This window comes from Callorhinus ursinus, unplaced genomic scaffold, assembly GCF_003265705.2.
Source record: "Callorhinus ursinus isolate GAN/ISIS: 27379988/994484 unplaced genomic scaffold, GSC_fseal_2.0 scaffold24, whole genome shotgun sequence".
In the NCBI taxonomy this organism is placed as follows: domain Eukaryota; kingdom Metazoa; phylum Chordata; class Mammalia; order Carnivora; family Otariidae; genus Callorhinus; species Callorhinus ursinus.
The window spans coordinates 26865970-26878851 of NW_027397086.1; the positions used below are offsets into that span (position 1 = coordinate 26865970).

The 12882-nt window shown below is 41.5% G+C and overlaps 1 protein-coding gene across 1 annotated transcript; it reads left to right on the forward strand.

The window, feature by feature from the left end:
- The first annotated feature begins 3041 nt into the window (after positions 1-3041).
- LOC112836346 (bile acid-CoA:amino acid N-acyltransferase) lies at positions 3042-10233 on the forward strand. Its single transcript, XM_025887984.2, is given in 5 exon segments — positions 3042-3291; positions 3294-3500; positions 4177-4182; positions 6296-6498; positions 8814-10233. Coding segments are annotated over 5 exon segments (1260 nt in total). The 3' UTR covers positions 9408-10233.
- The last annotated feature ends 2649 nt before the right edge of the window (positions 10234-12882 follow it).

The following is a 12882-nucleotide window of genomic DNA, read 5'->3' on the forward strand; positions in this document are numbered from 1 at the left end:
CTCTGGAAAAAGCTGGAAGCAAGGACTCAGGCCACTCGGTAGTTATTGGTCTCCCTAGTCACTAGTCACACGGGCCCATCATATTCTCATATTTGCCCTCCCTGCCCAGGAGCCCTCATTATGGCTCTATCAGACCTTTGCTCAAGGTCTGAAGTCTTCTCCAGGTATGTGTACTGAGGGGATGCTTGAATACACTTTCACTCTGACTCAGCAGCCAGTTCTTTTCTACTTCTAGCCTTTCCCCTCTCTCTGCTCTGACCTCAGAACTGCTGGACGCTTGTTTTGGGGCTCGCTCAACAGTGGACCCACCCCCACGTCTGGCTGACCTGCCGACTTCAGACCCTCAATCCTTGTCCTGACCAGGCACTTTCTCCCTCACAGTAAGTGATTAAAGGCTTGACTTTTGTTTTTGGCTTGCTGCTTTCATCAGCTACTCTGACACCTAAGCTGCTCAGCTTTCTCTGTCTCCCCGGGCTCAGCTGAGCTCCTAATAGTACCTTTAGGTTGTTATAGTCTGCCTGCAAATAATCTTGTGTTGCTTGAAAAATAGTAAGTAATGTAATAATCTTACAACAGTATAATTCTATTTGCTCCATACCCACATTTTTGTCATTATATTTCTAAACCCCACATTATTATTTTTATTTTAAAGTCTTTTAAATCCATTTAAATACACATATATGTGTGTATGCATATTAAAGATTTTTTTAAGATTTATTTATTTGAGAGAGAGAGCATAAGCAGGGGAAGGGGTGCCCTCTGTGTCTTCTAAAAAAAACAAAAACAAAAACAAAAAAACCCACAACAAAGTTCTTGTCTGATCATTCCACCCTCTTGGCTAGGTCTATGCCTCTTCCCTATGGCCTATTTGCTCTCGTCATGATTATGGGTCAATTTTCTTGATTCTGTTGTGTCCTGTAATTTTTAAAATCATACTCCAGATATTTCATATAAAAGAAATGACTAAGTAATATTTACCTCAAGAAAAGAGCAAAGCCTTACTCTGTCAGAAAGTTAGAATTAAGGGCTGAACCAATCTGACCTGTGATTGAGCTGGGTCTGAGCTTTGTTGCAGCTTTGTCTGATTCAGTGCACCCCTGCCTTCAAATATTTTTGGGTATGGGATTCTTCTCACCAGAAGAAACTGGGTCTAAGCATTGCTGAACTTCTGGAGATATTTTTGTTTTTTTATGGCCATGTTGCTAGCTTTTCTCACTGTAGGGTATTTCTCTCTGATTCATAATTCTTCTAGAAAGAGGGTCACTAAGAAAATTTCTTTGCTCTGAAGTCCCACTCCTGGCTTTCTGAGCTTGGGGAAATCTATTTGGCTGTTCTCCCCATCCTTTGGAAGTTAGCTGCTTTGCTTTATACAAAGACCTGCAATGCCTCAGACAGATTTCTCAGCTCATGTCTCTGCTCTCATTCTTTGATGTATTGTTCTAGAGCACATGGCCAAATCCTTAAGAGTTGGCACTTGGAGAAGGACCCTGGCTGGAGTTTCTCAGAATTCTAATCTATCAAACCAGCCCGTACACATCCATTAAAATTGCATTAAATTTTCTGTTGATTTCTCCTTATTTTTCTTTATAGGGGATTCTTTTTTGCTGTTTTATCATAGAGGAAAGTCGCTTTGTAGAAGAGAAAGTTTCTGGGCGCCTGGGTGGCTCAGTTGGTTAAGCGACTGCCTTCGGCTCAGGTCATGATCCTGGAGTCCCGGGATCGAGTCCCTCATCAGGCTCCCTGCTCAGCAGGGAGTGTGTTTCTCCCTCTGACCCTCTTCCCTCTCTTGCTTTTTATCTCTCATTCTCTCTCTCTCAAATAAATAAATAAAATCTTTAAAAAAAAAGAGAGAGAAAGTTTCCTCTCTCCTAGGAGGAACCTATCACTCATGGAGTTTAATTCATTTAAATTCCTGGCAATCTAGTGAGTTTAAGAAAACAAAAATTTTTATTTTGTATTTATCCAGATAAGGTTAGGTTATTAGAATGGGAACAATGGTCATTTTTGTGGCTTTCTTCACAATAACCCAAAGGAGAAAGGCATTCCTTAATCTTCAAGAGGGAGATTGTGAAAAGCTTAGCAAATTTTTGTATACCTGAAGGGCTTGTCAGCATCTGGTTTTGCTTAGGACTGGGTAAGCCTAACTATGAAGCTGTGAGTATTTTTTCTTTAGGGAGTAATACATATGTCAGCCTACTTGTTCTCCCCAAAGAGTTTGTCCTCGTTCTTTTTGTCTGTGGATTTATGGAAACAACAAGACTTGTCTGTTTTTTATGCTCTGTTAGAGGTGAATTCTTAGATGCCAGGCATTCTGTTTGCAGGACTTGGGGAGGGGATTAGTAACGGAGTCCCCAGTTCCATATATGTAGATGTTTAACAAATCCCATTTTCTTTTTTTTTAGAAGATTTTATTTATTTTTTTATTAATTTATTTGAGAGTGTGAAAATGACTGCAAGCGGGGTGAGGAGCAGAGGCAGAGGGACAAGCAGGCTCCGTGCAGAGCAGGGAGCCTGATGCGGGGCTCGATCCCAGGACCCTAAGATCATGACCTGAACCAAAATAAAAAATCGGACACTTTAACCAACTGAGCCACCCCGGCACCCCAACAAACCCCATTTTCAGCTGCACATCTCACTCATATCCTCCGCTGCATCTAATTTTTCAAGGGCTCTGGATGGCCAATTGTGGTATCTTCCTTGGATGTGTTGATTCCATTCATGCATATTTAGCTGCTGCTTCCTCCATCCTGATTCATAATAACTACAAAACATATCTACTTGTTTTATGTCTTCTACAAATTTGCCAAAAGCTCTCAGGTATCTTGCACTTGAAGATTATATCAGGATATTTGCTAAATAACTAGAGAGTTAGAGCTGAATCCCAAGCAGCTGGTTTCTGGTCCAGTTTACCTTTCATTAACCTGATTATCACTGCCTTATTTTATTTTCCTATATATATATATAGTTTATATATATATTTTTTATATCCAGGTTTTACTGCAAACATTACTGAGGATCCTCTAAGGTGCCACATTGTAACAATGATTCAGCTGACAGCTACCCGTGCAAGCACACTTATTCATGAGCCAGTGCATATCCAAGCTACAGGTCTGCCTCCCTTTCAGATAGTGATTCTTCAGGCATCACTGAAAGATGAAAAGGGGAACCTGTTTCATTCTCAAGCTTACTATAAGGCCAATGAAGTTGGTGAGGTAGACCTGGAGCATGCCCCCTCACTGGGAGGTGTCTACATAGGAGTCCACCCTATGGGTCTCTTCTGGTCCCTGAAACCTGAAAATTTTTAACGAAATTGTTGAAAAGAGATGTGATGAATAGCCCCTTCCTGGTCCAAATAAAACTTTATGATTCAAATTTACTATTAACTGACATCGCCACCACCACTCCAAAAGTCAGCCTGACTTTGGAGAGGTGGTACATAGCACCTGGTATCAAACAGATCCAAGTTCAAGAAGGCCACCTTTGGGGATCCCTCCTGGTGAGTAGAATTAACTTGGTGACTTTCATCCTTGTGTTTCCTCTTTCGAGTGCCTAATCCTTCTAGAGGTTTAACTTGGATATGGATAGTACATAGTGTAGTCCTTTCCAGCCTTAGAATCAGGGCTAATTCTGGGTCAGAACAAGAATATGGTGAGGCCCATTCCAACTCAAGTTTGATCTCAACAATTCTGGAGCTTGTCTAAGGATATGACTAACATGTAGTTTATAGAGTCCCTGCATTATGGGGTTTCATAGCTTTGGATTTATGTGAAATCCATCTGTATTGAAGCCTATCTGAAGACCCACATCCTGATATCGTGGAACTGTGTCCCAGCTTCTTTTGGGAGTTCTGTCTTGTCTGAGTTTCAACTTAGATATAGGTCATTGCATGCAATAAGCTGATGATACAATGGACTGAAATACTGCAACAAATATAGAGGATACAAAGAGACTATATCCTCTAGTTTATATTTATATTCTATAAATATGAATATTCCATAAATCCACAGATAATATAACCTGCTCCCTAATGGCCATAAAACCTACTAGAAAAGTCAGTTTCCCACAGTGATCTCCACATATCAATAAGTGGTTCAAAACATCTACTGGTACATTTCTCAGGATTTATTGTGGGACCGAATGAAGCAAAGTTAATTTCCCAGAAGTAGTCCTCGACAGGTCCAGGTCTCAGGTGTGTCCGAGATCCCCTTCTTCAGGCATGAGCTTTGATCCGGGACACAGCCATCATATCATCAGGATGTACTGCGCCTCTCTCTGCTTTCAGAAACATAATCACTGTGTAGAAGTGAGATGGGTAAAGGAAGCCTGAAGTGTTAGAGGTGGTTCCTGACAGCAAGAGTTATAGATGATGTAGAAGGAATAAAAGATTTCCTTTCCAAAATCGTCATGACCCATGCAGTTGTTTGGATAAATCTCAATATTTTTACACCCCTAGCACACACATCACTGTGTGTAGGTATCAGGAGCTAAGTGGCACAAATGTCTGTCCACCTCGTTAAAAATCTATCGGTGCAGACCTCCCACCTTGGGATGATGTGCTGCATTAAAGGGTGCTATCTGTGAATCTTCTTGGACACTGCACGTGCTGTGTGTCCTGCTTGTTCTGTGGGGGATACAAAAGAGCTTTGAGCTGTGTGGGGCCAAAAGTGGTTGAGTCAGGTCTCAAAACAGTTCTCAACTACAACATTCTTCCATAATAAGAGGCTCAGCACTCTTAAGTCCTCCCTCTTCCTGTCAGTCAGGAGATGAAAAGCACCTTTATTCATTTATTGAAGTGGTCTTTTAAAGCCAAGATATATTTAGTATCATTTTATTTCTCCTTCTCTCAAGGTGAGAAAACATAGCAATGTTTTGTTTTGAAAATTCCCAATACTCCTTTAAATCAAATCACTCTTCTTTCTTCTTTCTTTTTTCTTTTTATTTTTAAGTAACCTCTTACTTACTTATCTCCTTAAGTAAGCAACATGGGGCTTCCACTCACAACCCCAAGATCAAGAGTCTCATGCTCTCCTGACTGAGCCAGCCAGGTGCCCCCATGGATGGGACCAGTTTTTCTTAGTTAAAATCACTTACCTGAGAATAGGGCGCCCCCAGTAAGTGCATCATAAATTTTTTTCTACTTTATTTAGGAAACTAGCTGCCTACACAGAGCATGAGTGTAGAATGATACTCTGACCATCCCTACTTTTTACAATGTGTTAAGCTGCAGTAATAAACAAATTGTTATTGCATGGAAGAACTCATCATTTACATCTGCTTGGCTGCAAAATTTCATCACTATATAGTCAGAGGAATGGAACAGAGCAGAGTTAAGTTGGGATTTTAGCTAAAATAGTTATTTCAATAGCTTTTTTTGAAGACATATACTTTTGAAGCCTTTTTTTTTTGAGTTATATATACTTTGAAAACCTAATTAAATCTGTAGAAGCTTTCATTAGTAAAATGCACACATAGGGACACTTGAGTGGCTCAGTTGGTTAAGCATCCTACTCTTGGTTTTGGCTCAGGTCATGATCTCAGGGTTGTAAGATTGAGCCCCATGTCAGGCTCTGTGCTGAGCGTGGAGCCTGCTTAAGATTCTCTCCCTTTCCCTCCACCCCTCCCTATGCCATCCCCACCCCAGATTGCACGCTCTCTCTCCTAAAAAAAAAAAAAAGAACATATAGACCTATATTTTGCATATCATTTCACGACCTTCATTGATTTCCTAAAGCCTAATTGTGTACCTTTTCATAGGTTAAAAAGCCCTTGCCTAATTTCAATGGCTTTCTTTACACCAATACTATAGAAATGAACTACTGTGAGTCCACAGGACCCCTTGGCTACAGAGATTAAACGTGTTCAGTGAATATGGTTCCCAATCAACCTTCCTGATATTATGTTCCATGAATGTATCCAATCAGCTTTAATTCTGCCCCAGATACAAGGCTGAAAACTTGGAGATTCTACTGAAAATTTATGCTTCGGGGTGCCTGGGTGGCTCAGTCGTTAAGCGTCTGCCTTCGGCTCAGGTCATGATCCCAGGGTCCTGGGATTGAGTCCCGCATCAGGCTCCCTGCTCCGCAGGAAGCCTGCTTCTCCCTCTCCCACTCCCCCTGCTTGTGTTCTCTCTCTCGCTGTGTCTCTCTCTGTCAAATAAATAGATAAAATCTTTAAAAAAAAAATTTATGCTTCAATTCCAGAATTTGTGATGCATTTCTTTGTGTTGTCATATTTCTCTTCTCTTTTCCTTCCTTTCCATTCATACCCAGTTCTGTTTTGTTTTGTTCTTTCTCAGGAGAGGGCCGTTTCCCAGGGGTAATTGACTTGTTTGGTGGTATTGGTGGACTGATTGAATTCCAGGCCAGTCTCCTGGCCAGTCATGGCTTTGTTGCCTTGGCCTTGGCTTACTTTAACTCTGAAGAATTGCCTTCCCAACCAGAAAAGACAGAATTAGAATATTTTGAGGAAGCTGTCAACTTTCTCCTGAGACATCCTAAGGTAATTTTTGCCTTTTATTTTATTTTTATTTTTATTTTTTTTTAAGATTTTATTTATTTATTTGACACACAGAGAGAGACAGCAAGAGCAGGAACACAAGCAGGGGGAGCGGGAGAGGGAGAAGCAGGCTTCCCGTTGAGGAGGGAGCCCGATGCGGGGCTCGATCCCAGGACCCTGGGATCATGACCCGAGCCGAAGGCAGATGCCTAACGACTGAGCCACCCAGGCGCCCCTTAAATAGCTATTTTTGATGCATATGATGGAGTTGTCTTTGAACTATCACATAGGTGATGTTATTGTGCTGAGTTTTCTGCTTGGCTTAGATAAGAAATGAGGAGGTTATGTGATGCTGCTGTTCGCTTTCTTAGCCTGGTTGCCCTTGTACTTGTTGCATGGCTTTTCCATCAGTGTTCTTACCAGTGTCGCTTAGATAGTCAATACCTAATGAGACCTGGAAACCAGATTTCTTTCCTAGGCTCTTAGTACTTGCACTAAGCCTGCTTCATGCTCTCTCTTCTGTGAGAGGAGAGACCACCCATTATTTCAATTCCTTATAGGCCTTATTTCTCCATCTGTTGATTTTAAGTGTCTTCTTTTTTTTTTTTTAATTTTATTTATTTATTTGAGAGAGAGAATGAGATAGAGAGAGAGCATGAGAGGGGAGAGGGTCAGAGGGAGCAGACTCCCCGCTGAGCAGGGAGCCCGACGCGGGGCTCGATCCCAGGACTCCAGGATCATGACCTGTGCCGAAGGCAGTCGCTCAACCGACTGAGCCACCCAGGCGCCCGATTTTAAGTGTCTTCTAAGCATTCTAAATTCCCTGATCCCAAATTTGGTGGCAGAAATTATAACAGGAGTTAGTGTTCTGCCAAAAGCCTGCACATAACTGAGTCACTTTTTTGTTGTTGTTGTTGTACATCCGTGTTATACTTCCTTTTACTTTATCTTCCCTGGCCACATCCATTCTGAGTTCTCACCTCTCATTGCCTAAACTATGACTCTATATCTTTTATATTAAGACATAGAACTTCAGAGCTTGAAAGGTCTTTTTAATTCAAAAGGAGATGATTGCAGTCACCTTCTTAATATACCAGGATAGGACCTCAGGTAGAATGTATTGGCCTTACAAAGAGGCTGAAAAAATATGTAGCAAAGGGGAATAGGTTCAGATCCATCAGAATTTATCCCCTGGGACTGGATACATGCCCCATAAAATAAAAAGAGAATGGCCTCTATCATTCTACACGATACAGCATACAATCAATGCCTTTCCTTCTTGTTTGCTCCCATTGTCTTGGTATAAAGATCCAAATTGTAGCCTATTTCCTCTGAGAATCTCTCTCTGATTCTGCCTTTATTCCCTGCTAATCTGGAGTGGCAGCCTGGCCTATGTGCATTCTTATATCACAGAATTTGTAAGCTACTCTAATTGTCTGGTTTTTTTTCCCCTCCTGTCTCTCCATCTGGCAGTGAGTTCCTTGATGATAAGAGATGATTTACCCCTTTCCTTCCTCTGTGTCCCCCAGTGGTTAGTACAGTGTGGATGATCTAAAAATGCTTGCTTGGGGGCACCTGGGTGGCTCAGTTGGTTAAGTGTCTGCCAGGGTCCTGGGATCCCAGGGTCCTGGGATTGAGCCCCGCATCGGGCTCTCTGCTCAGCAGGGGAGTCTGCTTCTCCCTCTCCCTCTGCCTGCTTCTCTGCCTGCTTGTTCTCTCTCTCTCTCTCTGTCAAATAAATAAATAAAATCTTAAAAAAAAAATTCTTGCTTGATGACTGATGGTGGAAGAGGAAGCAGAGCCAAGCCTCCTTTATGAAACCTTTCTCTAAAGGAGAAACCCTCCAGGGAAACCACAGCAGAGGTTTCTGCTCACATTTCCATGCTCTGTTCTACTAAACTCATTCTTTTTCTCAGTCTTTTCCTATAGAGTACCCTTTTCTCTGAACTTCTAGAGACCCCAGAATTGGTGCAACAGAGTTTACCGATCAACTGTACCCTGACTCATATTATTCACAAGAGTTACGTGCCTCTTTCTTATTTTTCCTACTACATTGGTATTTCTTTAGGGCATTTTAAACTCAGCACCTAACACCAGGCTGAATGCATAGTATTTAATTTGGAAGGAACCTGACATGTTCTTGAAGGAGTATTTCCTTTGAACATTCATTCTGTATTCCAGAACTCTAGAACTGGGCATGTGGGTGGGATTAGTCCTTGCTTGGCTCCCACTGGCCATTCAAGTTCTTTGGTTGTTTGAGATGGTAGGGTTTTGCTAAATGGTGGACAGAGTCAACATCTCATTTCCATTATTTTCAGGTCCTCCGCCCAGGCATTGGGATAGTTTCCATAAGCAAAGGTGCAGAGATTGGACTCTCCATGGCTATTCGCCTAAAACCAGTCAAAGCCACCGTGCTTATTAACGGGCCCAACTTCGTATTTAGCATTCCACAGGTATATTGTGGTCAGATAAGTCGGCCCTTGCCCTTCTCTCTACAATTGCTATCCATCGACACCTTAGGGTTAGCAGAGTTCCAGCACAGCTTTGAGGAAACTAGAAGTGAAGCCAGTGAGACTTCTCTTCCCATTGAAAAGGCCCAGGGACATTTCCTTTTCATTGTGGGAGAAGATGATAAGAATATCAACAGCAAAGCATATGCTAAGCAAGCCACAGAACAGCTGAGAAGATAAGGGAAGAACAACTCAACCCTGCTATCTTACCCTGGGGCAGGCCACCTCCTAGAGCCTCCCTATTCCCCACTATGCTGTGCCTCAAAGATCTCCAATCTCCACCTATTCATGCACTGGGGTGGAAGGGTGACCCCACACGCCGCTGCCCAGGAGCATTCTTGGAAGGAGATACAGAAGTTTCTCAGGAAGCACCTTGTTCCAGTTGTGACCAGTCAACTCTGAGAAGAGAAGATATCCTGAGAAACAGAGAAGCAATACCAGACCTTCACTTCATTTTCATGAACAATGTCTTTGATTTCTTATTGTGGGAGGTTATACTAAGAAAAAGCAGGAGGGTGACAGTGGTCATGTCTTGACTTTGGAAAGGGAAAATGGTTTCCATTTAATCCAATATCATACATGGAGAGTTTTACATTTTTTTAAAAATAAGTGTAGGGCTCTACCTGCCCTAAAATATTCTGGTTTATTATTATAACAATTGTTTGGTGGGAAAAAAAATGACCAAAATGAATGACAGAATCTCCTGGTTTGTAAAACAGATATGAGTAGAATCAGGTGCTGATATTTGTTGATTTCTTAAAACTCAAATGAAATATGTTTAAATTTCTCATATTTGGAAAATATGCTCATGGTTCATGGTTACTTCATTGTCATTGAAAAACTAGAGCTAGGTAAATGAATTTATTACTTTAAGGCAATATGGAAGTTGATACAGAGGTAACATGATTGAGTCAGCCTACAATCAATAATTCAACAAATGCTAATAAAAGAAAAGAAGGTAATATTTGTGTTGAAACGTACAGCATTTTGAGAAAGAATCTGAGATTCATAGAATTGCACTTTGGGAAGGAGCCATGATGGTGTGGTTTGTGTACCTTAGGGCCTGGCAGACTGTTTCTATAAAGTTCTACATAGCAAATATTTTCAGCCTTGTGGGCCGTGTGAAGTCTCTGTCACTGTTGTTGAGCGCTGCCATTCAAGCACAAAAGCAGTATAGATAGGCTGTAATGAATGATCGTGGCTTTGTTCCAATTAAACTTTATTTATGGACACTGACATTTGCATTTCATATAATTTTTACATGTCACAGAATAGTAATTTTCTTTTTATTTTTTTCTAAGCTTTGACCAATGTAAAAGCCATTTTCAGCTTATGGGCAGCAGAAAAACAGGCTGTTGGCTGGATTTAGCTCACAGGGCATAGTTTGATGACCCTGGGTGTAAACAGTCCAAATTACGTTGTCCAAGGTCAAATCTGACGCATTTTCTCTAAGGGGTAAGTCACAGCCCACATATTCCTGAGCTACTGAATTGCAATGGATGGAAGTGGAAGGTGAGTAGGAGATAATCAAGTGAAGATGAACCAGTAAAAAAGGGTTTTGAATGATTCCTTAGTTGTGGTGGGGAAGCCAGCGAGGAATGAGAGTAATAGAAGTAATATGAAGACACTTCATGGTACCTGCCTAAACTCTTTTTCTTTCATCTGCTTTCTGATGCTCCCTCTGTTTGGAGTAAAATCATTCCGTTCAGGATGAGTGAGGCTATTAGCCTCCCTCCTTTCTCACTAGACAAGTTTTCACATTTTCCAGACCCAGTCAATCAGACCACATCACTCCTTTGACTCTAATAATCATGTAACTGCAATGGCTAATACCACCTATGCTGTATGCTACATGGTAACTATGTGGGTTAGATGCTGTATCATTAGTTATATACGCCATATGCTATATAATAGCTATCATAGTGAGTTTAATGGGTATAATTATTTTTGTTTCCTGTTTTGGACTTTAGGAAGAATGCTTATGTTTATGAGATATGATGTTTGTGTTTGGTCTAATATATATCCCTTGATTTACATTTTGTGGATTTTCAGAACCAAGAAGGTTTTGAATTTTTTTTTCATATATTCTTTTCCATATCACTACTACAAAGGTTGGCAGGAATGCAGATCAAATAACCATTCTTGGCCAGCTTCTCTAACCTCTTGGAAATGTAAGCGGTCTGATCTCCAGGCATTGACCTCTTGTGTGCACTGATAAAGTATCTGCACCTGGTTAGCTAATAGTGTGTCCTCTCAGCGTGGTCCAGGCCAGCTGGCAAAACCACTCTCACCCTCTGCTTTTGGCCCACTTGGCTTTTATTGTCCTTGCAAATTCTAAGTGTGAGTTGTGTCTCCTATCAGGTCCCTGGTGGATGCATATACCCCATCTCCTCTGCTAAAGGGTCAACTCACACACAGCCACAGCAATCCCAGGGCAGACTTGCTGACCTTCAGCTCTCAGCTGCCTTCCATGCCCATCACCGTGAGAATCTGGGAGCTTGCTGAACTCTTTCACACACCAGGAGTGCAAAGGGAGACTTGCATGTGCTATCTCCTTCTGCCTAAACACACGATGTCCTGTTAACACTGTGCTTTTCAGAACCCCAAACAGGAAGCAGGAAAAAAGCTTCTGTGGACTTCAGTTTCTCATAATCCATTCCCACCTTGGTCAAGGCTCAGACCTTCTCTCTAGGCAGGGTTGCCTTTTTCTGAAGGACAAGCCCCAGGACATAGCCTTAATGTAATAAAGCTTCCAAGGAAGAATAAAGCAATTACCGAGAACATCACTGCTGTCAGGGAGGCATTAATAAAGATCATCCTTGCCTTATAAGAAATAGGTCAGGGGCGCCTGGGTGGCTCAGTCATTAAGTGTCTGCCTTCGGCTCAGGTCATGATCCCAGGGTCCTGGGATTGAGTCCCCACATTGGGAATCCCTGCTCAGCAGGAGGCCTGCTTCTCCCTCTCCCACTCTGCCTGCTTGTGTTCCCTCTCTCAGTGTCTCTCTCTGTCAAATAAGTAAATAAAATCTTAAAAAATAAACAGGTCAGAGTACACAGATATAGCTAAACTCATTATGAAACAATGACAAGCATGTTTTGGAGTACTGATTTTTGTCAGCCTTCTCATAGCTGAGTAATAGGGGTGCAGAGAAATTTTCACGATGAATTGATAGCAGGGCTGGAATCAGAACCCAGGGACTTAGACCTAAATTTTCTCTGTTACTCTGTGTTGAGATTTTCCCCCATGGCCTGTTAAACTCTATTCTCTGGAAATTTGAAATAAATTTGGGTCTATACATTAACACATTGTTTTGGTTGTTTTTAGCTTAGGAGAGCTAGAGACACTTCAAGTTCTATATTTACTCTGATTATGAAGAAATTTTTTAGGTTCTAATGATGACTAGGGACACTATTGGGTCTACCATTGAGAAGTCAGTTTTCCACTGATTGTTGCAGCTATGTGGAAGCTCAATGAAAGTACACCTGTAACTTTACCCCATTAGAGTAGTCTTCATTCCATAGTCACTAATTTTCACGCTTTTCTTCTTTCTCCTTTGAAGGAAACCAGAATATGTCACCCCAAAATATGCCTCTTTAACAAAAATTAGCAGTTAAAAAAAACAGCAGGTACAAGAAGGGCCCTCTGACCCTTCCTTTTTCCCTCCTGAAAGCAGGAGCTAAAACTCCCAGATGGAAGGTGTCCTCCCTATATCAGAAGGAAAGTAAACTGCCCACATAGTTTAGTTACTTTTCCACAATTGTCTCTGTCTTTGTTCAAGCTAATATAAAAGCGAGTATTTGCTTTTCTTTGGGTCTCATTCCTTATGAGGGCTCCTGTGCCACATAAAACTTGCATTAAATACTTTTGGGTGTTTTCA